Genomic DNA, 25,095 nt, shown 5'->3' with positions numbered 1-25,095 from the left:
TCCTTGAAAACCGTTCTTCAGACCTTGCAACGCCCCCCACTAGGAAGATTTTGTCTGAAGCAGGCTTGGGAGAGAATGTAGACTTGATGCCGGAACCTCCGGCATCCAGGGTGGGAATGGGAGATCCCAACCCCACTCCCCACTCCCCCAGTCCCAGTGGCGGGTGAGTCACCGGAGAGCTCCCTACATAGTCTTCAGGCGCGCGGCGCGTACCAACGTGCAGCCGCAGGGGGAAACAGGCTAGGCGGCATCGGTCCTCCCGCTCGGCGTCCGCTCTGCGGCGGCCACAGAAGGAGCATAGTGAGGTTCTCCATGCTGAGCTGCAGGACGGAGTCGGAGCCCTCGAGTTGTGCCCACGGTGGCTCCGTACTCCATCACGGCGGGGGTGGCCGTCCCCCCTGCGCACTTGGTACGTGCGGAGAGGCCAGGCCCAGCCCGGGCTGTACAATAGGGTTGGGCCGCGACCAGGACTGGGCCGGCGCTGGGCAAAGGAGCAGGATCGCGATTGCGGAGGACCGACACCGGGTAGCCGGCAACTCATAGTTTCGCTGGCCACCGGCCTCGATCTCTCCCACCCCGAGCGCGGCCGCCTCTAGTCGTTGCCCGCCGGGCGGGCCGGGCGGGATGCGCCGCGGGACCCCCGTCCTGGCCTCGGGCCGCCGCCGTCGCCGCTGCCGCTGAGACCCCCAAAAACACCTCCAGTGACGCCGCAGCCATGGAGAACGGCCCGCGTGCGGAGCCCGGGCCGGGCGCACCCGCAGGTAAGCCGGGAGCCACGCAAGAGCGAGCCCGGAGGGAGGCCGAGCAGCCGCCGGGCGGCCAAGGATGAGGTTGGCGGCTGGGCGGGGACCCCTCCCCCGCCGCGCCCTCTGACCACTTAGAAGTTTAAAAATAAAGGCTGCGGCCGCCGCCGCGGCCCGGGGCCACGGACGCATCTTCTGACAGCTGCCTCCTCCCCCAACCTCGGCGCCCGGACGCACGGCGCATCGGGATCGCGGGGACCCGGCTAGGGAACCGATGGGGTGACCCTTCTGCCGCAGCCCTGGGCCATCCTCTCTTCCCCACCCCCACTCTCCTTCGAGATCCACCCCAGACTCTGAAGATCCTCTTTTACTGAGCTGGAGCCGCTGTCCCTCTCTCCATCCTCCATGGGCACGTGTGACCTTAGCTTGACTGTGTGTGTTGGGGGGCCCGGATTCTCCGGCCTGGAACCCTGCATACCGAAGCTAGGCCCTTGTACCCCCACGCCCAGGCCCTGGCCCAGACCTCGCCCCCACCCCATCCGTCCAGCTGCCGCGCAAAGGGCCTGTTGCTGTTGCCGGCCGACCCGGAGGGGAGGGAGACGAGGGGGAGGTCTTTAGCGGTGGCTGCCAAGTAACCCGCCGGATAAAGGCGAGGGGGAGGGGGAGGCGGTATTGTTTGGGGCGCGGGCGGGAGCTGGGGAAGCCAGGCCTACTTCAGAGCCCACCCAGTCCGATCTGGGACAGGAATGACAGAGGTGGATCTGCTGGCCTTGCCGGCACCACTTCACTTCTGTGGGTCCGAGTCGCACTGTAGAATGAAGTGAAGGCTCAAGGATGGCACTCTCGACATGCCACATCATTCCCCAGACTGAGGTTTTTGGATGCTTACACACACACACACACACACACACACACACACACACACACACACTTCCAAATTTCCAGGCCCTGGACCACCAAAGCTCTCCTTTCTACCCCTCACCCCACCAAGCACCAGTGCCCTGGACTTCTGCAAATCCCATTCGATCTGGGAGCAGCTGATGAGGGGGTGGGGACAGAATTCTGGTTGGGCCTGGTGTTGGAGGGAGGACTCTTTCTTCCTGGAAGGGGAGGGAAAAGCCTGACTACTGAGGACCCAAGTCCTGACCCACTTGACGCAGTGGGGGAGGTGGCCCCATCTCCCACACCCCCAGAGAGTCCCCAGACTAATCCTGCCACTTCCCTGCACCCCTGGGGTGTGGGCCCAGGATGAAAGAGTGTCTATGGGTGCGGAGTGCACCCGAGAAGAGGTGGGGCTGCTTGGCCGTGGGGTGGGCTCCTCCCCGTGTCAGCGTGGGTGCTTGGAGGGGGCCGATGATGGTGTAAGAGGACACAGAAGGGTTTCTGGAGGTTTAAAGGCTGTGCTGGCAACAAGGGTGGATGGGTTAGTGCTGGCTCTGCGGAGCCTGAGAGGGGACACCTAGGGAGCCCCAGCCTGGTCTAGCCATCTGCTTACTGGTACTCTGCACCTGAGAGTCCTTGGCACTGGGGTGGTGTGCACAAAAGCCTGAATGGGGGCAGTGGCAGCCTCAGCAGTGGTTGGTTTATAATTAGGGCACTTGGATGGGTGCCCCAGGCTGAGGATGAGGGCAGGGGTGGGATGCTTGCCTATACTGAGGGCCTAGGTGAGGGTGGAGGGCCACATGCAGAGGCCTGGGTTAGGAAGACGCTTCTATGCACAGGGGTCTAGACGGAGTTATATGAGAAGCTGGGTCGGGATTGTGGCTTGTCCCTACACATTGAGAGTCTAGAGTGACCGGAGCAATGATGTGCCCATAGTGTGTGCCGGGGAGAGTTTGGGGTGGTGGTCTAAGTCTCGGAGCGTTGGTGATATGACTCTGCTGTCTTCAGGTGCCTTTGTGTACTTGTACACTGGGCAACAACCAACAACAGACAACATGGGGTAGGGGGCCAGGGTGGCACCCACTTTAGAGTCAGAAGACCCGGATGGAAATCCCAGGCAGTTGTTTCCTGGCTCCTGCAGTGGAGCCCCTGTGAAACAAGGGACAGAGTTTGTGCTGGGTCTCATTGGGTTGATGTGAGGGTTAGAAATGATGAACCTGAACGAACCTGGCACACAGGCACCAGACACCCTCAATAAAGTGTGATTACCATTATTGTGGTTAGACTCATTAGAACTGGTGCCAGCGGGGAGGCGTGAACTATAGGGGAGGGCAGGGAGGGAATTGAGAGGCAGTTTAGAGTGTAGACTCTAGAATCAATTTGAGCTCCACATCATAACCTCCACTGTAGGATGGGGACATTTCTTAACCCGAGTCTCAAGTTTTCCCATCTGGTTGGTTTGTTTTGGTTTTTCGTGACAGGATTTCTCTGTGTAGCCTTGGCTGCCCTGCTACTTGCTCTGTAGACCAGACTGGTCTCGAACTCACAGAGGTCATCCTGCCTCTGCCTCCTGAGTGCTGGGATTAAAGGCCACTGATGCCTGGATTAGGTTTGCTTTTTATTGCCTATCATTTCTAATTCTGTCAGAAGTCTGAGGCTCAGAGATGGAGCACCATTAGAATGGTGTGTGTGTGTGTGTGTGTGTGTGTGTGTGTGTGTGTGTGTGTGTATGTGGCAGAATACCAGGGGAGGGACTTCTAGACAGATGTGAGGCAGCTGGAGTGTATCTGGAGAAGAGAAAGTGGGCTGCTATACTTGATGTAGGGCTGGGGCAGGGGAAGAGAAAACAGGAGTCAGGTCTCACACATTGTCCTGTGGCCTGCCATGTGACAGCAGGGAGCTGGTAGTGCTGAGGTGGGGAATGGTACCTACTGATTTAGTTGGGGAAGCAGATGTCTCTGAAGGGATGTTTGCCTGCCAGCATAGTGGTGCAGAGCATGGGATTTGTTTGTGGAAGGCCCCACAGCGCAGGAGGAAGCATTGGAGTGGATGGACCTGAAAGGCTGAGTCGAAATTGGGGATACTATCTCAATGGGCCACAGGTATACATGCAGCAGCCAGAGTGGCTGACACCTCCTGCTGACAGTCCCCCTCACTGGACTGGTGGGCTCAGTAATGAGGCCGTTAATGAGCCTCTAATGTGCAGTCACGCATGTGCAAATGAGGAGTAAGGGCGCTAGGCCAGCTTAGCCCTTTTCCCCCAAGGATGGCTAGGGCCACTAGCCATTAGTGGGAGGGAGGAAAGGAAGGAGTAGGAAGCTTAAATAAAGCTCCAGACCAGAGTGATGGCACTTGAGGGCTGTTGGGGCAGGTCTCAAGTCTGACTGAGCTTGACCGGAGGTCATAAGCAGCTGGGAATCATGTCCTTGGGTCCCCTCTGGGCCAGGGAGGCAGGCTTAAATAATGCAGCTTTGTTGGCTGGTGGTGGCTGTGCCTGGCACCCCCGGGGCACAGCCTCCAGTGTTTCCTCATCACCTCTCAGCTGCAGCTCTTCCCCAAGGGGAGTGGGAGCTTGGGGTAGGGAACAGGTATTGCTGTTCATCCCCAGATGTCAGAGGAGAGTGGACCTGGGTGGGGAAGGAAGTGACTCCTTGGCTCTCCAAATTGATTGTTATTGTCCCCCAACCCTACCATTTGCTCATGACCTTCACTGTGCCAGAGTGTCATGTCTACTCCCTCATTTGTTCCTCCTGACAATCCCATGAGTGGGGACTAATTTTCTGCCCATTTTATAGATGAGACCCAGAGAGGCGAGGTGGCTTGCCTAAAGCCACACAGCTAGGAACTGGCAGAGGCAAGATTTGAAGCCTAGTGACAGAATCTGGCCCGTCATTTTTCCAAAATTTACTTCAATGGGCCTCATGGTCCAGGGGACCCTGGCCATTTTTTCTTGTAGACACTGGTAGAGGCAGCTAGCCCTTGGGCTCCCCGGTGAATCCGATCAGCTTGGAGACAGAGCAAATTAGACTCGTGGTGATGATAGTCTAGCTAAAAGCCCATTCTCCAGGCATTGGGTTGGGGCAGAGAGAGGGACGTGGTGGAGCCTGAGCTGCGGGATGGGGTCATTTCCTGCCGCCTAAAATAACAGGAAGTGGGTGCTCCTGATTGGAGGCTAGGAAACAATGGCCGCCAGTCCTGCCAGGGAGCTCCTTCAGAGCCTGTCTCAGACTACGGAAGCTTCAGCCTAGCTTCAGGACCGTCTCCTACCTCGGGGGAGGCCGGCCTTTCCCAGCGCACTGCTTCTAACTGCTAAGTTCCTCCAGGCCAGGCCTAACGCTGCTCTTGGGAAACATTAAGAAACACCTGTCCTGGCCCAGCCAGGCGTCCCTCAGGCTTTGTCCTTCCTAACCATCCCCACTCTCCCAACCCGGATCTCTCCAGGAGGAGACCGAGGAGACAGTTAAGCTGAGTCTGTGCAAACCTCACCTTTACCCTTCCCTGGCTGTGTGGCTTTAGCAAGTGTCTTGATCTCTCAGAATCTGTTTTCCTGATTTGTAAAGTGGGGTAGCAGTATCCCCCTCTTAGGATCATATCAAAGAATGAATGAACTACAGACTTAGCTGGGCCAGCCTCGAACCTTAACTGCTGTGATTCACCAGACTTCCTCTGGCCCCAGGGAAAGGAATGCCCTGAAGCAGGAGGGCAGAAGCTACAGGGAACAGGCTGGAGAAATGTGCAGGGGAGATTGACTCTCTCCGTACATGTCTCTGAGGCTTTGCCTGTGGTTCAGAGGGAGTACCTGGCTGCTTGTGGGCATGTCTGTGTGGGCACATCTGTGTCTGTTTCAGAGTATGTGTGTGTTTTGTGCATGTGGAGTTATGAATCCAAGTCTGTTTCCTGAGAGAGACACAGGAATGTCCTGTCTCTGTGCATGTCATCGCGCATGCTCTTGTCTATGCTGTCTGCTTTCTCTCTTGGTCCATCTGTCTGTCTGTCTCTCTCTCTGATGTATATGTCTGTCTGTGTGTATAGCTGTCTGTTTCTACTCATCTTTGCTCTCTGTCTGTCCTCCTGTCTTCGACTGGAAGGTCTAATGTTGACACCTCAGAAGCCATCGCAAGAACAGGAGGTACTTATATCCTGTCCTGTCCCCCTTGTCGGCACCGTGCCTTTGCTTCCCAGCTGCTCCCCTCAGCTTTCACCTGGACAAGCTTTGCTCTGCCTTGGAGATGGACCTCCCTTCCCCTCTTTGGTCTGGAGCCTCACTTCCGGCCTCCTGTTGGCCAGCCTGGGCAGGAGCCTGCCTATCCTGCATTCCTGAGCTCTTAGCTCAGGGCCTGTCTGCCCCACCTGCACCCTTCACTTTTGTGGGGGCACCTCCCTGGGGGAGCCACCGAATCACTTCCTTCTTAGGGATCAGGTAGGAGCCTGAGGGAATGATGACATGGTACCTGACGGGAACAGCGTGACATAAGATTTTGTCATCAAGCAACACTGGGGTTCAAACCCTGCCCCTGACGTGAACAATCTATTTAATATGAGTAACAGTTATCTTACCTATGAAGGAGGCAGGGTAGTTATAAGAATTCAGTGACATAAGAGAACATGGCTTAGGAGTTGGCAGAGGACAGCAGGGTCTTGATATAGTCATGACATTTAGAATTTAGAGAAACATGTATGCCTGGGAGCACCTTGGAGTACTATGTACTCTCTTTTTTAAGACAGTTTCATGTAGCTGAGGCTAGCCTTGAACACTTGATTCTTCTGCCTTTACCTACCCAGTAGGTAAAGGGACTGGGACTACAGGTGTGTGTCATCATGCCTGGCTTGACTACACACTGTATAGGTGGTTTTCCACAAATGTCCATCTGTCCATCTATCCATCCATCTGTTTAGGTGTTCATTGATCAAACACAGGTTCCTATTGTGTATTATCTGGGCATGTCCTGTATGTGTGTGATCTGGTCATGTCCTGTATGTGTGTGATCTGGGCATGTCCTGTAGGTGTGTGATCTGGGCATGTCCTGTATGTGTGTGATCTGGGCATGTCCTGTATGTGTGTGATCTGGGTATGTCCTGTATGTGTGTGATCTTGGCATGTCCTGTATGTGTGTGATCTGGACATGTCCTGTAGGTGTGTGATCTGGGTATGTCCTGTAGGTGTGTGATCTGGACATGTCCTGTAGGTGTGTGATCTGGGTATGTCCTGTAGGTGTGTGATCTGGGTATGTCCTGTATGTGTGTGATCTTGGCATATCCTGTAGGTGTGTGATCTGGGCATGTCCTGTAGGTGTGTGATCTGGGCATGTCCTGTATGTGTGTGGTCTGGGTATGTCCTGTAGGTGTGTGATCTGGGTATGTCCTGTATGTGTGTGATCTGGGCATGTCCTGTAGGTGTGTGATCTGGGTATGTCCTGTATGTGTGTGATCTGGGCATGTCCTGTATGTGTGTGATCTGGGCATGTCCTGTAGGTGTGTGATCTGGGCATGTCCTGTATGTGTGTGATCTGGGTATGTCCTGTAGGTGTGTGATCTGGGCATGTCCTGTATGTGTGTGATCTGGGTATGTCCTGTATGTGTGTGATCTGGGCATGTCCTATAGGTGCTACAGAAAGAACTAAGGCTCAGTTTCTTCTCTCAGTGAGTTTTTCCACTGATGAGTAGGGCATGGCAAGCAGATACAGAGTGAGGCTGAATTATCAGCGCTGTGAGGGACCGTTGGCTCAGTAGGAGCTGGGGTAGCAGAAGAGAGAAACATGCATGAAAGGGCTGCTGGGAGATAGTGCCCATGTGGCAGGCCCACTTGGAACTTGACCCCCATCTCTCTCCAGACCCCAGATGCCAGCCTTTTAAGGGCTCTTGGAAAGACAGGACTGACTGATACCACCACATAACCAGTTCCTGCACCTTTGCCCTGCAAATGCTCTTCGTGCCAAGAATTAAATACAAATTATCTACTGCTTATCCAGTTCTCAACAAATACTCTGGTAGACAGCAAAGTAGCAGAAGAAACTGGCAGTGACATAAGCCTCCCAGTCTGGCACAGTCCAAAAGCAAGATAAAATTAAGTAACCTAAGGATTGTATTTGATTGAGGGGAATAACCAGAAAAGAATCAACCATATTGTATAGATAATTAACCATGGAATTAATTTGGATTAACATACACTGTTCCAGATAATGCCATCCTGATGACATTTTGTCAGGGTTGGCATAATTCTGAGGGAATATTTGTATTCCAGGGGTCAGTAGCCTGCCAGGTCACGACAGTCGCTCTAAGCGTCCTGTTTGCCTCTTGAGACGTTTTTCTTGTTCAGCCACTGGAGTAAACACTCATTATTATTTTTGTTAAAGTCTACCTGAGTACCTTTGTCCAGGGCACCGCCCAAACTCTTTTGAGATGGAGGTCCTTTTCTTCCTTTCAAGTGTTTGGCACTTCAAAATACATTGTCACACTGTTCTGTTCTGTTCTTCCTTCTTTCTTTCTTTTTGGACAGGATCTCTCTGTTATTGTAGCTCTGGCTGCCCTGAACTCGCTGTGTAGTCCTGGCTTCGCTACATAGACCAGGCTGGCCTCGAACTCATAGAGATCCTCCTTAGTGCTGAGATGGAAGGCGTGTGTCACCACACCCAGCAGATCTGTTCTTTATGAGAGGAAAATTTTTCCTTCATATGCACCTGCTTTAGGCGAGGGTGGCCTCACGGTTTGGCATTTTATTGTCGTTCAAAGCACATTTTGACTGTCTCCGTGAACGTGGCATTGTGGTAGCTGTTGCTGATGCAGCCGTGAGCAAAGCAGAGGTGGCCCAGCCCTTGTAGGGTTGACTAGAAGGCAGGAAGTACACAAAGAAGCTTGCCAATCTGTGACAGCTCCAAAGAGAAGCTTCTGGAGCCGCAGCTGTGTGTAACCCTGGGTTGTGCCAACCAGAGAAGCCAGGGAATGCCTCTCTGAGAGAATGGTGAGTAGAGCAAAGGAGAAGGAAGAGTTAACAAAGAAAAGAAGGGAAAGAGCACATGCAAAGGCCCTGTGGCAAGAGGAGCTTGGATAGTCATCAGAACTTAAAGGAAGTCGATAGAGGTAGAGTTCAGGGGACAGGCAGGGACCAGGGAAGGCAGAGAATTAAGACAGAGTTGGGGAGAGCGCCTTTAGACTATGCCAGACTTGGAGACTCAGCTCCAATGTCTCTTCTTCATCCTCAGAGCAGTGGGACACCATCGAAGTTTCCAGTGTTCACTGGAGAGCAGAGTGGGAATGGGTGTGGCAGAGCAGGACCATGAAGTCCTCCAGGTAAAAGTGGAGGATGCTCTCTGCCAGGGTGGGGCTTCTTCGTTTCCCAAGTACTTATGGGGCATTTGTGTCCCCATCTCTGTTGGTGCTAGAGATAAAATGAGACAGAGAAACAGTTGTGTCTCTGGGAGCATAGGCTGGCGGCGGCGGCGGCGGCGGCGGTCTTATGAGATGGGTTTGTGAACCAAATGTGGTGGCACACACCTGTCATCCCAGTTTTTCAGGAGGCTAAGGCAGGAGAATGGCTGGAACTCTAGAGGTTGATACCAGCCTAGGCAACGTATCAGGACCCTGTATCTAAAATGAGGCGTTTGTGGTGACCAGTTCTAGAAGGTCCTGCTTTGCCAGGGATGTCAGGTCCCAGTGGCCTCCTCCACCCCTCTCCAATTTCAAGTCTCGGAATAAGTGATTTTTATCAGCAAACAATAGACAAATATAAATAAAGAAAGCAAAGGGCTGGAGAGATGGCTTGTGGGGAACCCCTTCTAGAGGACCAGAGTTCGGTTTCCAGTACCCATATCAGCTGGCCCACAATTGCTGGGAACTCCAGCTCCAGAAGACCTAATACCCTCTTGTGGCCTATGGACATTTGTGGCATGCACATGCGTGTTCAAACTCACATGTAAATGAAAAAAATCTCAAAAAGGAAAAGAAGAAAAGCTTGGTGTCACCAGTTTGTCACCCCAGCTACTCAGCTAGCCGGGACAGGAAGACCAAGATTTCAAGGCCTGTCTGGACTCTAGAGTGAGTTCTAAGTCAGGCTGGGCAAGTTACTGAGGCTCTGTCTCAAAGTGAGAAGTCCAGAAGCTTCCTCAGGAGGACGCTCGCTTAGTGTCAGCGGCTCTGGGGTCGAGCCCCAAGTACCGAAAAACAAACAAAAATGAGGTGGATGCTTATGTAGGGTAAAGGAAAATAGAAACAGAGGAGAGGGAGACTTCTTGTGTGTGTGTGTGTGTGTGTGTGTGTGTGTGTGTGTCTGTGTGTGTGTCTGTGTGTGTCTGTGTGTCTGTGTGTCTGTGTGTGTGTACAGGCGTGCATTGACACAGCATGCTGTGGGATCCAGGGATGAAACTCAGGTTATGAGGCTCACACAGCAAGTGTGTTGACCCACTGAGCCGTCTCCCTGGCACTCCAGTTTGTAGTTTTAAATCAAGGCAGGCCTCCCTGAGAAATGAGACCACAGAGGGTGAGGGAGCAAGCCTCGCTGAAGCTGGGGACAAAGATAGTCCTCTAGAGGACTTGCAAGTTGCAGCCCAAGGCAGAGGGACATGAGGGACGGTGGCTAGAGGGGCTGAACACCTGGAGAAGGGGAAAGAGGAGCCGATGTCCAAGAAGGTGACAGGCTGGAGAGGGAGGGAGGGAGGATCCTGGAGAGCCTGTGCACCGTTGGGACCACTTGGGGTTCTCATCTTCATGAGATGGGGGAGATTCCGGGAATTTCAGGAAAGAGTGATGTGATATGACTCATTGTTAATTGATCTCTCCAGCTGTTGTGTTGAGAAAAGAGCAAGGGGGTGGGTTAAAGTGATGGGAATGGTGAGGTAGTTGCTGGGCAGCAGTTCCGCACACCTGTAATCCCAGCACTCAGGAGGCGGAGGCAGGCGGATCTCTGTGAGTTCGAGGCCAGCCTGGTCTACAGAGTGAGTTCCAGAACAGCCAGGGTTACTCAGAGAAACTCTGTCTAGAAAAACAAACAAACAGACAGACATGGAAGTGGGGAAAGGTGATTGGATTTGGAGTATATTATGAAAATTAAACCCAAAAGATGGGCTCAGATTAGACACTCTGAAGTGACTCCAAGGTCTGATGGCTGAGCCAGGAAAAACTGGGGAGGGAGGAGAGGTTAAATCTGTGACCTCTGTGAGACATCTAGGGTGTCAGGTTGGGAGTTACAAGGAGTGAAACTGGTCCTCCAGGGAGAAGCCTGGGCTGGAGAAACAAATGTGGTTGCTGTCAGCACAGGGATGGATTTTTGAAGCTGTGAGTCTGGATGACATCACCACAGAGTGTGGGGCCAGAGAAGAGGTGAACTCCTGACGGCCCTGGGGCGCACGCCAGCATGGAGAGTTCAGGAAGTCAGGGAGGGACTGGCAGAGCGGCACATGTCCCAGCCTGCAAAGCAGAAGGAAAGCCTGACCTGAAGTGTGTCATCTCCACAGCGGAGCCAGACAAGGGCTTCAAGAAGCACCACCGGGCCGACTGTGTCACTGTGGCTGGTAGGTCAAGTCGGAGTGAAGCAAATAACCAGCTCCCGGACTTGACATCCTGGAGGTCCCTGCTGGCCTTGCAGAGAACAGGGTCAAGGCCTAGGGTGAAGGCCTGACCTGGAGGAGATTAGGCAAAGGGGACGTGGGTGGCTTCTTCAGGACAGGTGTTGCTTGAAGAGGCCAGAGATGTGTCCCCAGACACCATCTATACCAGCAACTCAGTGAGGACTTGGAGGCTCAGGTCGGTTTCCACACAGGATCAGCCTGTCATCTCTGCAGCCAGGCCTTGGCTACATCTGATGCTGTATACCTGGCTCCCCCCAGCTTCTGTTGGACTCCACAGTTGGGCCCTACTCAGACACTCATGTCTTACCTGGTGGGTGTGATTTGCCTGGGTGTAGACAAACACACGCCTACCAATTTCCTTGCGACAGCTGTTAGCACACACAGGTGCTTGAGGACTACACAAGCCTCACCCTCAGCCTTTATGCTAAGACTTACACACCCAAATTTTGGCCTCTGGCAGCCCTGGGTTCAAATCCTGCTCCACCAAATGCTACTTTTATGACACTGAACAAATCCTTTCACGAAAGGAAGCTTGGCTTCCCTCATCTGTGGAATGGGGGAAGACTCTGTGTCCCCCAGTGAGTAGCAAGACTTCACTGAGTGGGTACCACTAGTGTTGCCTGGTGAAGTTGGTTGAGGAATTTGCAGCTGGCTGGGAAGTGACTAGGCACAGTTCCGGCTGGTATGAAGAGCTGGGTTGGTTACCTGTTATGGGCCTGTCAGAGTTGAAGGTTATGAGGGAAGACAAGGCCTCAGCTTGGGCTCTAGCCTGCAGCCCAGAAAGCTGGACAGGAAGGATTGAAGGGGAAAATCAAAACCTGGGGTGGTATAATGCCTAACATCCATACTGTTTTACAGTAATGCCAGAAGTATGTGGAGAAGGACCTAGAGCAGTACTTCTCAACCTTCCTAACGCTGCGACCCTTCAATACAGTTCCTCATGCTGTGGGGACCCCTAACCATAAGATTCTGTTGCTACATCTTAACTGTAATTTTGCTGTTGTTATGAATTGTAATGTAAATATCTGATATGTGACCCCCTGTGGGGGTCGTGACTCACATGTTGAGAACCACTAACCTAGACTCCGCTGATGACACTGGGTTCAAATCCAGGTTGGGTCACTTACTAGCTACACGATCTCAAAGCTGGGTGTGGTGGCACATGCTTGGAACCCCAGAACTCACAAGGAGGCAAGAGGACACCAGTTCTCACAAGGCCAGGCTAGCCCTTATGGTGAGACCTTGTCTCAAAGAAAACAAAAAGGACTCTCCCTAGTCTGTCTTGCTTTATTTTCTTGTCTTTATGAACATGTCTTTATATGTCTTTTGTAGGTATAAGATGTCTTTATAACGTCTCCTTCATAAACAGTGAGGTTAGAACTAGAGTATGTAGCTTTATGTGTAAGGAGCACTCAGAAAAATATGAATGTCAATGTGGTGTATGCCTTTAGCCTTAGCACTTGGGTGGCAGAGGTAGGTGGGTTTCTTGTCAATTTGGGACCAGCCTGGTCTACATAGAGACCCAGCTTATTCATGTCTGTGTGAATGTCATGGCTGTATCTACTCTCACAGTGCTGTGGTGTAAGTAGTGTCCATGCTTTCAGAAGCACAGAGCAGGTCTGCAACTATCCAAGGTCACTCAGTCTGCAGGGAAACTGGAATCTGTGCTTGCCTTGTCTGGCTTCGAGCCCAAACCATTGGAGACCTTCCTCCCAGAAGAGGGTATTTAGAGAACCAAAGACAGTTCCCTGGGGTGTCTCCTCCCTGCACACAACTTGTCCCTGGATGGGGACTTAGCATGGCAGCGCCCCCCAGGAAGAGTGAAAATGTCACCCATGATTTGCCTATTCCCATCTGTCAGTGCTCTGTCCTCACTCACTCCCTAAGTGGCCAGAGGTCCCCTGCGGATGGCATAAGGGCTCAACATGAAAAGAATCCTCTCTACAGAGAGAGGGAAGTAGAAACACTGTGCTAAACTCACTCTACCAATTTCACACGTGGGGAAACACAAATTTGGAGTTTGAGGAGCTTGCCTGTCTTGAGATAGAAAAATTAGAACAGGGCCATTAGCCTGATGTCTGGTTTTAACCTGTCCTTTGGCGTGACATGCTCACGCGTGCGTACACGTATGTATTTAACAAGTTCTGTTTTTTGAGACAAGCTGATCTAGAATTCATTGTGGAGCTAGGTTGACCTTGAACTCACAGTAGCCCTTCTCCCTCAGCCTTCCAAGTGCTGGAATTATAGGTGTGTGCCACCGTGGATGGGTGAATATTTATGTTGTGGGGGTTAGGGAGAGCAAAGGAGAGAAGTTTGGGTTTCACTATTGAACACAGGCTTACTTCAAACTCATTACATCATCAGGCTGGCCTTGAACTCACAGCAGTCCTCCTGTTTTAGCTGTCCCAGGGCTAAAATTAGAGATGTGTGCCACCACCATGTTTAGCAATATTCATATCTTTTTAAAAAGATTTGTGCCGGGGGGGGGGGGGGTGGCGCACGCCTTTAATCCCAGCACTCGGGAGGCAGAGCCAGGTGGATCTCTGTGAGTTCGAGGACAGCCTGGGCTACCAAGTGAGTCCCAGGAAAGGCGCAAAGCTACACAGAGAAACCCTATCTCGAAACCCCCCCCCAAAAAAAGATGTGTTTATTTTTATATGTATGAGTATTTTGTCTGTGTATGTGCACCACATACATGCCTGGTGGTAGCAGTGGAGGCCAGAAGAGGATGACAGATCCCCTGGAACTGTCATTACAGATGGTTGTGAGCCACTGTGTGAGTACTGGGAACTGCAATAGTATCAAGTGCCCTTAGCTACTGAGCCATCTCTCCAGCCTCTGTTGTTCATATCTTTAAAGACTAAACCCAAGGGTATTGGTGGAATTATTAAGGCCACTCCATGTAGTTAAAAGGGAGGTTTATTTTGTGGGGTAACTTACAAATGAAGGGATAGGTTATAGGGTCTGGCAAAGGTATGGCGCAGTCTGGCAGTGTTCTCTGGAGAACTCTGCTCAGTCTACCTCCTGCGCCCAGCATCCCAGAACCAAGGGAGAGACCTCCTCTCGATCCTGGGTCTTCCGATCCTGGGTCTTCCGATCCTGGGTCTTCCACTTCCTCCTCCGCCCTGCCTTGTGGGCGTGACCATTACCGAAGCCTCAATAGGGGTTGGAACTTCCAGGCTAGGATGGCTACCCACTACACAAGGGTTACAAACAGACGTATCTGTAGCTGGCTGCCTACCCCATTGATGACTTTGGCAGGACAAATATCCTACACGTACCATGCTTTTCCCTTCCCCTTGGTTGGCCCCATATGCTCAGCCCTAACCTACTCTGTGAACCAATCAGCCTTTGGGTTGGACAGTGAGAGCAGAGGCAGAGCAGAAAGATGACCAAGGGCCAACAAGGTGTCTCAGTGGGTAAATCACCAGCTCAGAGCCTGATGGACCCGGGTTCTGCCCCCAGGATCCACATGGTGAAAGGAGAGAGCCAGTTCTCACAAGTTCTCTGACCTGCACATATACACCGTGGCATGTATCTTCTCGTACACCCCCCCACACACATGAATACATGTAATTTAAAAGGGAAGAAAGAGAAGTAAGAGAGGCAGACAGAGAAACCAGTGATCCCCATTTGGTGCTACAGATTTGTTCTCGGTCTTCCAACATGTTGTGCTCCAGCTGCCCCCTATGCACCCTGCTCTCCCCTGCCAGACTCTTCCTTTGCTTTGCCAACTCCGCTCATCCTTCAGATCACAGCTCAGTTGGCACTTCTTCATGCGCAGGTTAATCATGCCAGCTGTGCTATGCTGTGTGTGGTACTTCCTCTCTGCCGACATTTGTCTGTGGCCTACTGGAGGGTGAGTTCCCTAGAGACAGGGATCCTGGCTAGCCTCTCTCCATTATGTCATTAGTATCTGGAGTATAGTAGGCCTGGCGCATGGATAAAGGATCCATGAATGAACGAATAAGTCATTGGGCAGATTGCTGTGTGAATCGACGGAGCGTGTGTTCAGTCTGACCCTCCCCCTCTCTTTTACTGGTCTTTCAGCTGTGATAGCCAGGATTCCCGCAGAGCCAAGACCTTCTCCAGAAGGTGATCCTTCCCCTCCACCACCACCAACACCGATGTCAGCCTTGGTTCCTGACACTCCCCCAGACACCCCTCCTGCCATGAAGAATGCCACTAGTCCTAAGCAGCTCCCGCTGGAACCAGAGAATCCCACTGGGCAGATCTCTCTTCGGCCAGCTCCACCACAGGAAGACTCCCCATCCTCAGAAGCAAAGAGCAGGGGACCCACCCCACCAGCCACAGGCCCACGGGATGCCAGGCCTTCTCGAAGGAGTAGCCAGCCGTCCCCAACAGCAGTGCCGGCCTCTGACAGCCTTCCCACCAAGCAAGGTATTGGTGACGTGCCCAGTGTTGGGCTGTGGGTTGGTCACATGGAGGATGAGAACAGGAAGCTGGGGTGATGCTAGAGGGAACGCTGAAGCCAGTTGCCCCAGGAGACCCTTTGACTCTGTTCTTGCCTCTCCTCAGATGTGAAGAAGGCAGGAGAGAGACACAAGCTTGCCAAAGAGCGACGAGAAGAACGAGCCAAGTACCTGGGTGAGTGTTGGATAGCGTTGTTACCTCCAATGACATTCCCCAGCCTCTAGCGGATAAATAATACTGTGTGAGTGCTGAACTCACTTAATCCTCAGCACATTTTGAGGAGGAATCAGGTTTGAAAAGATGACATCACTTGCCTGAGAGCTGGTAAATAGCCGAGGTCAGACCCAGACAGACCCTGTGTCTGACCTCAGATCCATGCGCCACACTAGTGGTTCTCAATGTGCAGGTTTCGACCTCCATGGGGTCGCATATCTGATATCCTGCACATCAGATATTTACACTATGATTCATAACAATAATAAAATTACAGTTATGACGTATTAACGAAGTGATTTTATGGTTGGGGGTCACCACAACGTGAGGAACTGTTTTAAAGGGTTGCAGCATTAGGAAGGTTGAGAACCACCGCTCAGTACATACCGTCGTATGTTGAATTATGTCCAGTAGGCCCCCAATCATGTGCAGGAGGGTCTCACCCTGGTGGAGTGGCTTGTCCTCCAGCCGGAGAGATGTTAGGCCAGCGGGGCAAACAGGTTTCCCCAGACCTACCTCCAGGAAGCCCTGACACATGAACGGGGCCTCTGAGAGTGGAGGCCTCCCAGAGGCAGGCAGAAAAGGGATGGCCTGGGCCTGCCGCAGAACCCCTCAGGTCATGCCCCCTCATCCCTATCCCAGCGGCCAAGAAGGCAGTGTGGCTGGAGAAGGAGGAGAAGGCCAAGGCGCTTCGGGAGAAGCAGCTGCAGGAGCGCCGGCGGCGGCTGGAGGAGCAGCGGCTCAAAGCCGAACAGCGCCGGGCTGCCCTGGAGGAGCGGCAGAGGCAGAAGCTTGAGAAAAACAAGGTGCGTTCTCGCCAACCCCAGCAGAGTTGGCACACACCTCCGAGTCTGTGCGCATGTGCCCACCACCCGTGCAGCAGTGACGCGGGTCCACACATCCACACGGGTCCCAGTGTGCTTCTGTGCCTAGGCAGTCCCATCTGCATCCAGCCCTGTGGCTCTGTCCCCGTGTGCCCATGCAGATGCTTCCACATGTGTTGTGACAGGCCCGAGGGTCTGTTCCATCTATGCAGATATGTGTCTGGACAAACCTACTTCCATCACATGGATGTAGCCTAGTTTGAGCATTGCTGAGGTATGAAAGACATGATGGTCTAGTCCTATCTGGTAGGCTCAGCCACAAAAAAAGGAAGACAGACCCAAGATCAGGATCCTCGGTGCTAAGAGACATGACCCTGCCCAGGAACCCCAGGCAAGAAGAGCCCCACCCATCCCAGGAAGTGACTCAAGCCTCAGAAAAGGTCTCCAAGAACTGTGGATAGGATCTATCTCTCACACATGGGCTTGAATCACAGCAGACTCAGTAACTTAGGTTACCTGCAGTGAGCCAGGAAGAGCTTAGGATGGGAGAGGACTTTCTCCCAGGTACGGTGGCTGATTCTGAGCCCAAGCCTCTCTTTTCCCCATTGGCTGCCAGGAGCGCTATGAAGCTGCCATCCAGCGGTCAGTGAAGAAGACGTGGGCTGAAATCCGGCAGCAGCGCTGGTCCTGGGCAGGAGCTCTGCACCACAGCTCCCCCGGACGTAAGACCAGTGAGTGGGCTGGAGGTGCTGGTGGGTGGCTGGGCAGGGCTGAGGCCTGCTGAGGTGGGCAAAGAACATCTTACACACAAGGTGCTCGCTACTCCCTGCAGCAGGTGTGTCTTGCTTCATGTATCTTTTGGAATAGTCTGTAAACCAAATCATCCCTTCCTAAGGAATTCCACTACCAAATCAGAGATGGATTCTGTCGACTCGGTTTGCGCCCCAAACCTCTGTCGTCTGAGGAGTTGTTTAACATGCTTTCCTCCTATCAATTACTGTTAGTTGTTGATATGTAGAAAGAGGACTTTAATGCCTTGCAGACCCTGGATGCTTACAGAAAACTGTCATCCTCTGTTTTGGAAGGTAGTTTTTTGTCTGAGTTTTCTTCACCTAGGCACATTCTGGACTTTGGTCTGAATTCTTGCTGGCATGTATGTCCCACTGTGCTTAGATGTCTATGCAATGCAAGGTTCCGTATTTCATGTATCTCGCCTGCTGTGTGTGCACGTAGGTCTGTTGCGTAGCCCACTCTGTGAGGCTGTTTCGGGCTTTGTGTACCTCGGTGAGGGCTCCTAAGTCAGACCTCTGATACTTGTGTGACCTTTGACTTCTCAAATCTCACTTTCTTCATGTGCAAAATGGGGATAAGAACACTACTTGCCTCCAAGGTTGTAGGTAGATGTTTGGAGGACCAGGTGAGGTCACATGTATGTGGTGCCCAGCACAGTGCCTGGCCCATGGTAAGCTGTCATGCTGTCATGGCTAGGTTACTTCATTGTTTCTGCCTGTGTGCATCTTACTTGTGTTCCTCTGTCTGTGCATGTCTACATACATATTATGTGCATGCATAAGTATCCACCACCCTGTACGCCCATGTTTGCATGTCTTTGTGTGTCTGGAGAAATAGGTGGATCTGTACAACTGTGGACTGTGTAGGTCTTCTGTTTAGGAACATCTTTGCCTTGTCCCAGTATGTGGGTGTTGTATCCATAGCGCCTTGGCTGGGCAGTGTCAGCAAGTGCCAGTGTTGGGTGGTTGTGGGGAGGGGTTGCAGCACCTAGCCCTAGGCAATGGCTCCCTTTGGTCTGGCCAGGAAGGCTGTAGTTCTGGTTTTCCACCATTTCTTCCCTCTGCTCCATCTCCATTGGCTCCCCCAATCAAGGTTGTTTCTGATCATCTCCCTTGTCCCCTCCCTCTCCCAGGGCCAAGTCAAGCCTCCTCTTCCCCATCCTAGCCTGCCCGCTCCTTCCTCTCCCACCCTGCCCTCAGAGCATCCTGCATGGAAGGCCTCAGTGCCCCCCCTGGTTCCCGTCTGGCCCGGCCCTAACGCCGTGTCTTTTCCCCTCCAGGTGGGAGCAGGTGCTCCGTGTCGGCAGTAAACCTGCCCAAACACGTGGACTCTATAATCAACAAGCGGCTCTCAAAGTCCTCTGCCACGCTCTGGAACTCCCCCAGTAGAAGTAAGAGAAGGCTCAGCCTTCCCCCTCCAGAGCCCTTGTAGCCAGCCCGCCCCCTCCAGAGCGCAGCAGGAATATTCATCCCTGGAGTCTTCATACTCCAGGTCCAGCCCTACTCCATCCCACCCAGGGCTCTGTGTCCCTTGGGGGAGCCAGCATTTGGGTCTGGACCCCAGGACATAGTAGTGTCCTGTAGGAGAGAACAGAGACAAAGGACAGTGGCCTCAAGAGAAGATTAGGCTAAGGCTGGGGTGGTAATGGGCAATCAGCTTTTTCTCTGACCACAGCCAGCTGGCCCTGGCAGCCTTAGACAGGTGGTTTTGCCCCCATGTGTCAGGCTAGCCTGGATACTACGGTGGGGGTATTCTGGCTCCGCCCTGGAGGACCATGCAACCCTGCCATCTCTGCCTCTAGAGCACCTGCTTTGGCCTTGGCTGCGTCCAAAGTTGGGACCAACCAAGGTGGCACAGCTCCTGCGTTCCTACCCTGCCCTGGTGCTTACATATGAAAGAACCATGGTTAAAGTTATTTATAAGTTTCTCTAGCTTTTATTTGGTTGCTCTGTTGCCTAGCAACCAAATCAGCTGCTGCACCAACCCCACCTGACTGACGCTTAAAAATAACCCAGCAGCTGAAGGGACAGAGCAGGGTGGCCTAGGGCAGCCTGGCCCTCTAGCAGCCTCTCGAACACGCCTAACGGCTGGTTGGAGGGACACAAGGACCCTCACTACCCAAACCCAGGAAGCATGCCTCCCCCAGGCCAGCATGATGAGAACAGGAGAGGCAGGCCCTACTGCGGGACCTGGGAGAGGGCAGTTGGGTCTTCCCTAGATCCTTTTATGGCTCCTTCCTTTGCTCACAGTTCTGAGCCCTGTCACCTGGGGAGACGGGTAGGCGGCACTCCTAACGTGATGCAGGGTGTTGGCCTAGGATTTTTTTTTTTTTTTTCCGGTTTTGGGAATTGAACCTAGGGCTTCTTGCATGACAGCCAAGCGCTCTACTTCTGAGATATATTCCCAGTCCCTTGCTCAGTGTGTTGTTGCCTGTGTCTGCAAAAGGAGGACCAGATCTCAGGAAGAAATGTGTGGGGGTGGCAGTCCTCTGGAGAATTCTTGAGCTCATCATGGGTTCAGTGCCTAGTCTCCACCTGTGCCTCCGCCTGCCCTGACCTGCTCTGCCTGGTGTTCTTCCCCCAGATCGCAGCCTGCAGCTGAGCGCATGGGAGAGCAGCATTGTGGATCGTCTGATGACGCCCACCCTGTCCTTCCTGGCCCGGAGTCGCAGCGCGGTCACACTGCCCCGAAACGGCCGGGACCAGGGTAGGAGCAGCGGCCCTGGGAGACGCCCCACAAGGGGCCGGGCAGGGGCCGGCCTGGCGCCTGGGCCACACCCCGACCGCACTCATCCCTCTGCAGCCGTGCCAGTGTGCCCGCGCTCAGCCTCCGCCAGCCCACTAACGCCTTGTAGCGCCCCTCGGAGCGCGCATCGCTGCACCCCGTCCGGGGAGCGCACGGAGCGACGCAAGCCCAGTGCCGGCGGCAGCCCCGCGTTGGCCCGCCGCCGGCTGGAAGCCACGCCGGTGAGTGGCTGCTAGTGGCTGCGGCTCAGGTGGGGACAGGTGCGGCTGGACTGGAGCGCCGGCGCCGCTGACCTCTCCTCCTCGCTCCTATCTCGCGCCTCCAGGTGCAGAAGAAGGAGAAGAAGGACAAGGAACGAGAAAACGAGAAGGAAAAGAGCGCCCTGGCCCGCGAGCGCAGCCTCAAGAAGCGCCAGTCGCTGCCGGCATCCGTGCGGCCCAGGCTCTCCACCGGTGCTGAGCTCAGGTGGGCGGGGCTCCGCGCCTCACCTGCACAGTCGCTGTCAATCATTCCCAAATACTTGAAGTTACTAAAGGGCAGGTTTTCCGTGTCTCTTGTTCCTCCTGTTTCTCCTTTTCTCTCTTCTCCCCGACACACTTTTTTTTCCCTTGAGACAGAGGCTATAACTCTTGAGCCGCCAGACACTTGAGCTCAGGACTGGGAATAGAAACCCCATCACTGAGCTATATACCCAGTACATTTTGTATTTTGTTTAAGACGTTTCACCAAGTTGCCCAGCTTTAAACCTGTGATTCTTCTAAATTAGCTGGGGTTATAGCAGACCTATGCGCACACGCGCGAACAAACATATAGGTCAAATGACAACTCTTGGAAATCAGTTTTCACTCACCCATGCAGGTCCCAGGGACTGAACTCAGGTTGACCAGCATGGTGGCAAGCACCTTTACCTGCTGGGCCATCTCACTGGGCCCTTTTTTGTTCTTTGTTGGGCAAGAATGCCATATATCCCCGGCCGGTGGTGGCGCACGCCTTTAGTCCCAGCACTTGGGAGGCAGAGGCAGGTGGATCTCAGTGAGTTCAAGGCCAGCCTAGTGTACAAAGCGAGTTCCAGGACAGCTAGAACTGAGAGACCCTGTCTCAAAAAAACAAACAAACAAAAAAAGAATGTCATGTATCCTAGACTGACCTTTAATAAGCTCTATAGCCAACGATGACCTTGAATTTATGATCCTTCCGCCTCTCCCTCAAGTGCTGGCTTTTCAGGGCTGTGTGCATGCTCAGCGAGCTTTCTACCAACTAAAGTGCATCTCTAGCCCTCATTCTGTTGTTTGTTTGGTTCTTGTGAGGCAGAGTCTCCTCAAGTAGCTCAGGTGCCCTTGAACCCCGGCTGTCTTCCTGCCCTGGACTTCCACTCTTTCTCTTCTCCCCTTCATCCTCCACCCCCTTTTTTCTCTTTCATCTTTTCCTTAGAGATGCTCCTCCCCCAGCTCCTAAAACAGTAACACCCGATAAGCAGCTCAGCACATACTTGATCAGTGAACAACTTGCCCTGTGGTGTTCTGGGTGCTGAGCACACTGGGCTAAGCCAGGCCTAGTTTTTGCTCTAAGTGTAGACACTGTTGGGGGTGGGGGTGGGGCAGATGTTAACCAGAACTGCTCACAGATGAATTTGTAATTGCGAACTGCGATGGATATATGCCCTAAGGGGAAATAACACTTTGTGAGTGACTAGATGGGGATGCAATCAGCCTGCAAAAGGTAGTATTGGAGGCCAGTAAGATGGCGCCTTGGCTATGCAAGCATTATGACCTGAGTTAAATCCCTGGAATCCATGGAAAGAAAGAACCACCTCATAAAGTTGAATTCTGACTTCCACGTGCATGCTCACATATGCACACCCATACAATAATAACAATCTTTTTTTTTTTTTTTTAAAGGAATACTTCTCCAAAGAAGTGACGTGCTCTGCCCTCCGGTTCTAACCTCTTTCTTCTCTCTTAGCCCTAAGTCCAAGGCCCGGCCATCCTCTCCCTCTACATCCTGGCACAGACCTGCCTCTCCCTGCCCCAGCCCAGGACCAGGCCATGCCCTTCCTCCAAAACCACCATCCCCCCGAGGCACCACTGCGTCACCCAAGGGGCGGGTTCGGAGGAAGGAGGAGGCAAAAGAGAGCCCCAGCCCCTCAGGGCCTGAGGACAAGAGCCACAGCAAGAGCAGAACCATTGAGGAGAAGGAGCCAGTGGCTCCAGCTTCACCAGCGCCCTCACCTGTGCCCTCACCCACCCCAGCCCAGCCTCAGAAGGAGCAGCCCTCAACAGAGATCCCTGCAGGTGCACAGGAAGTGAGGGTGGGCAGGGCAGATGTGCGGTCTTTTCCTGCGTCTGGGAATTAGACCGCCACAGACACTGGTGTTGAAGGGCAGATCCTCTGCCCATAACAGGACCAAGTCTCAGACACAGTGATGGCAACAGTTGGGTTGAATGAGTGGGTCACTGAGGTCCTGAACACCCCGGGTGTACAGGGGTGATGGAGGTGCCCGTACCGGTGTGTGCTGACTCCCGGTCTTGGATCTTTCTCCAGACACCACTGTCCCGACTGCCCCTCCTACCGCTGCTTCCGCGGTGACCCCTAGCAAACCTATGGCCGGCACCACAGACCGAGAAGAAGCCACTCGGCTCCTGGCTGAGAAGCGGCGCCAGGCTCGGGAACAGAGGGAACGCGAAGAACAGGAGCGGAAGCTGCAGGCTGAAAGGGACAAGTAAGTGTGACCTCAGGGACTCTGAGGGCCCTTGTAGCACCTGAAGAAGAGGTGCAGACCAAGCTTGAGTTTTCTGCGTCCTCCAGGCGAATGCGGGAGGAGCAGCTGGCACGGGAGGCCGAGGCCCGGGCTGAACGGGAGGCCGAGGCCCGGAGGCGGGAGGAGCAGGAGGCTCGAGAGAAGGCGCAGGCTGAGCAGGAGGAGCAGGAGCGGCTGCAGAAGCAGGTGCGCAGGCGGGTGGATGGGCAGATCTTGGCTGGCTCTACGGGAGTTTGACCAGGAGGGAGCCCAAAGCTTATGGAGGTCTTTGGCAGAAAGAGGAAGCCGAAGCTCGGTCCCGGGAAGAAGCTGAGCGCCAGCGCCTGGAGCGGGAGAAGCACTTCCAGAAGGAGGAACAGGAGAGACAAGAACGGAGAAAGGTGGGAGCGTGGGGGGGAGCCAGTGGGCTCTGGGGGCGGGGCCCTGCTGGGGCGGGGCCCTGCTGGGGCGGGGCCCTGCTGGGGCGGGGCCCTGCTGGGGCGGGGCCCTGCCTGACTCCAGTTCCTGCAAATAGTAGCGGATGAACCTGGGCCTGGGCTTGAATCGCTAGAAGATAGAACAAGGAAGTACTGGTGTGGGCTGAGAGGTACCCCTTTAGAATAGGGCCGGCTGGTGAGAAGTTGGGGATTAGGTCTGGGTGTGGGTCTAACTACTGTGGCACTTCCACACAGCGGCTGGAGGAGATAATGAAGAGGACTCGGAAGTCAGAAGCTGCCGAAGCCAAGGTCAGCATTCTCGGGTTGCGGGGTGGGAGTTGGGGAAAGGAGGTTGCAGAAAAGCCATCAGAGCCTAGGAAGAATGTGATGGAGGAGGCTTTTCTGTGTCTGGGCTGAGCGGAAGGGGTTCACGAGAGCAGTAGACTGGGTCCACATAGCCCTTGCACCTGATGTCTCTTCCTTTTCAAAACAGAAGCAAGATGGAAAGGAGACCACAGCCAACAATTCCAGCCCAGGTGAAGCCCTACTCTCCTCATTTCCTCTGCCCTGCACCCCTGAACTCCAGTCCCACCCTTAAACAGCCCCTAATTAATGGCCATTTCTTCAATGTGATAGACCCTGTGAAGGCTGTAGAGACTCGGGCCTCTGGGTTACAGAAGGATTCGGTGCAGAAAGAGGAGCTGGCCCCTCAGGAGCCACAGTGGAGGTACCAGCTCCCAACCCCAGGGACTCTGAGCCAGGCAGGCAGCTGCAGGCTGGAGCTGTGGACTACTCTGGGCTTCTCAGGGAGGTGAGGTGCTAACTCTGAACCCCTATATCCACAGTCTGCCAAGCAAAGAGATGCCAGGGTCCCTGGTAAACGGCCTGCAGCCCCTCCCAGCACACCAGGAGAACGGCTTCTCCCCAAAGGGAAGTACTGGAGAGAAGAGTCTGGGTCGAGCACCGGAGGGGCTCCTCCCCTTTGCAGAGGCAGAAGCCTTTCTCAAGAAAGCTGTGGTGCAACCCCCACAGGTCACAGGTAGGGACTGTAGGGACCCTGGCTCTTGGACCCAGCTGCATCCCACCCATCCCTACCTGGGACTGCCCAGCCCTGACTTTTCCCCTCTCCTTTCCTCAGAAGTCCTTTAAGCAATTGCCTTGGACCCGGGTGCAGCTGTGAAGGTTCCTTTGTATCAGCTCTGGGTGTCTGGAAGAGAAAGAGACTGAACAGAAATGGAAGTGGCCTGGGCCCTCGGGCATGGGTCCTCTCTGTTGTTTTTAATCTGCACCTTACAGACTGTCTTTGGCGGGAAACAGACCCTGCCCCTCAGTGCATTCGTGTGCTCACACACTCGGACACCCATCTTCCCCATACACACATACACTCATAGCCTCTCTGGCCTCCCCCTGGGGGAAGGACCACTTGTAGTATTTGCCTTGGTTTGGTGGGGTACAGTGGATGTGAATACTGTAAATAGCTTGTGTTCAGACACCTCTGCGTGGAGGAGGCGGGCACAGGAGGCAGTCCCTCCTCCCAAGGCTCCCTGGGAAGATCTTCCTCTATTTAACTGTAACTGAGGGGGAACCCAGGTCTGGGAATGTGGGGGGCACCTTGGGCCACAAAATACTGGTTGCTTCAGGGGCGATGCCCCCTGTCCTCGCCTGGAATCAGTGTTATTACATCTGATCAAAGTTCTCCAGAAATAAAGTGAGAATAATTCTGCCAAA

The 25,095-nt window shown here is 53.7% G+C and overlaps 1 protein-coding gene across 11 annotated transcripts; it reads left to right on the top strand.

Annotated features, from left to right (window-relative positions):
* Positions 1-398: 398 nt before the first annotated feature.
* Map7d1 (MAP7 domain containing 1) lies at positions 399-25,095 on the top strand. Of its 11 annotated transcripts, none has more exons than XM_036178249.1 (18): positions 401-761; positions 15,236-15,586; positions 15,725-15,793; positions 16,475-16,638; positions 17,273-17,387; positions 18,728-18,838; positions 20,032-20,154; positions 20,251-20,414; positions 20,519-20,658; positions 22,156-22,484; positions 22,735-22,912; positions 22,999-23,137; positions 23,227-23,331; positions 23,623-23,676; positions 23,861-23,903; positions 24,004-24,094; positions 24,213-24,406; positions 24,506-25,095. In XM_036178249.1, the coding sequence occupies exons 1-18, from the start codon at positions 716-718 to the stop codon at positions 24,514-24,516; spliced, it is 2,427 nt and encodes an 808-aa protein (XP_036034142.1). In that variant the 5' UTR covers positions 401-715; the 3' UTR covers positions 24,517-25,095. The 11 variants fall into 11 exon arrangements, with proteins under 11 accessions (XP_036034139.1, XP_036034145.1, XP_036034142.1 ...); XM_036178245.1 differs by lacking the exon at positions 401-761 and adding an exon at positions 10,896-11,128 and having other exon boundaries at positions 17,273-17,378; XM_036178244.1 differs by lacking the exon at positions 401-761 and adding an exon at positions 10,897-11,128.

This window comes from Onychomys torridus, chromosome 2 (genome assembly GCF_903995425.1).
Source record: "Onychomys torridus chromosome 2, mOncTor1.1, whole genome shotgun sequence".
Classification (NCBI taxonomy): Eukaryota; Metazoa; Chordata; class Mammalia; order Rodentia; family Cricetidae; genus Onychomys; species Onychomys torridus.
Note: the sequence above shows the minus strand (reverse complement) of the source record. Positions and strands in the feature narration are given on the sequence as shown.

Bases quoted from the DNA above. Each gene is read 5' to 3' on its own strand.
- Map7d1 (XM_036178242.1), top strand. From the start codon at position 10,972: ATGGAGAGTTCAGGAAGTCAGGGAGGGACTGGCAGAGCGGCACATGTC. The intron at 15,794-16,474 runs GTGAGTGTTGGA...TCCCTATCCCAG, and splicing joins AGAACGAGCCAAGTACCTGG to CGGCCAAGAAGGCAGTGTGG. The intron at 23,332-23,622 runs GTGGGAGCGTGG...ACTTCCACACAG, and splicing joins AGAGACAAGAACGGAGAAAG to CGGCTGGAGGAGATAATGAA.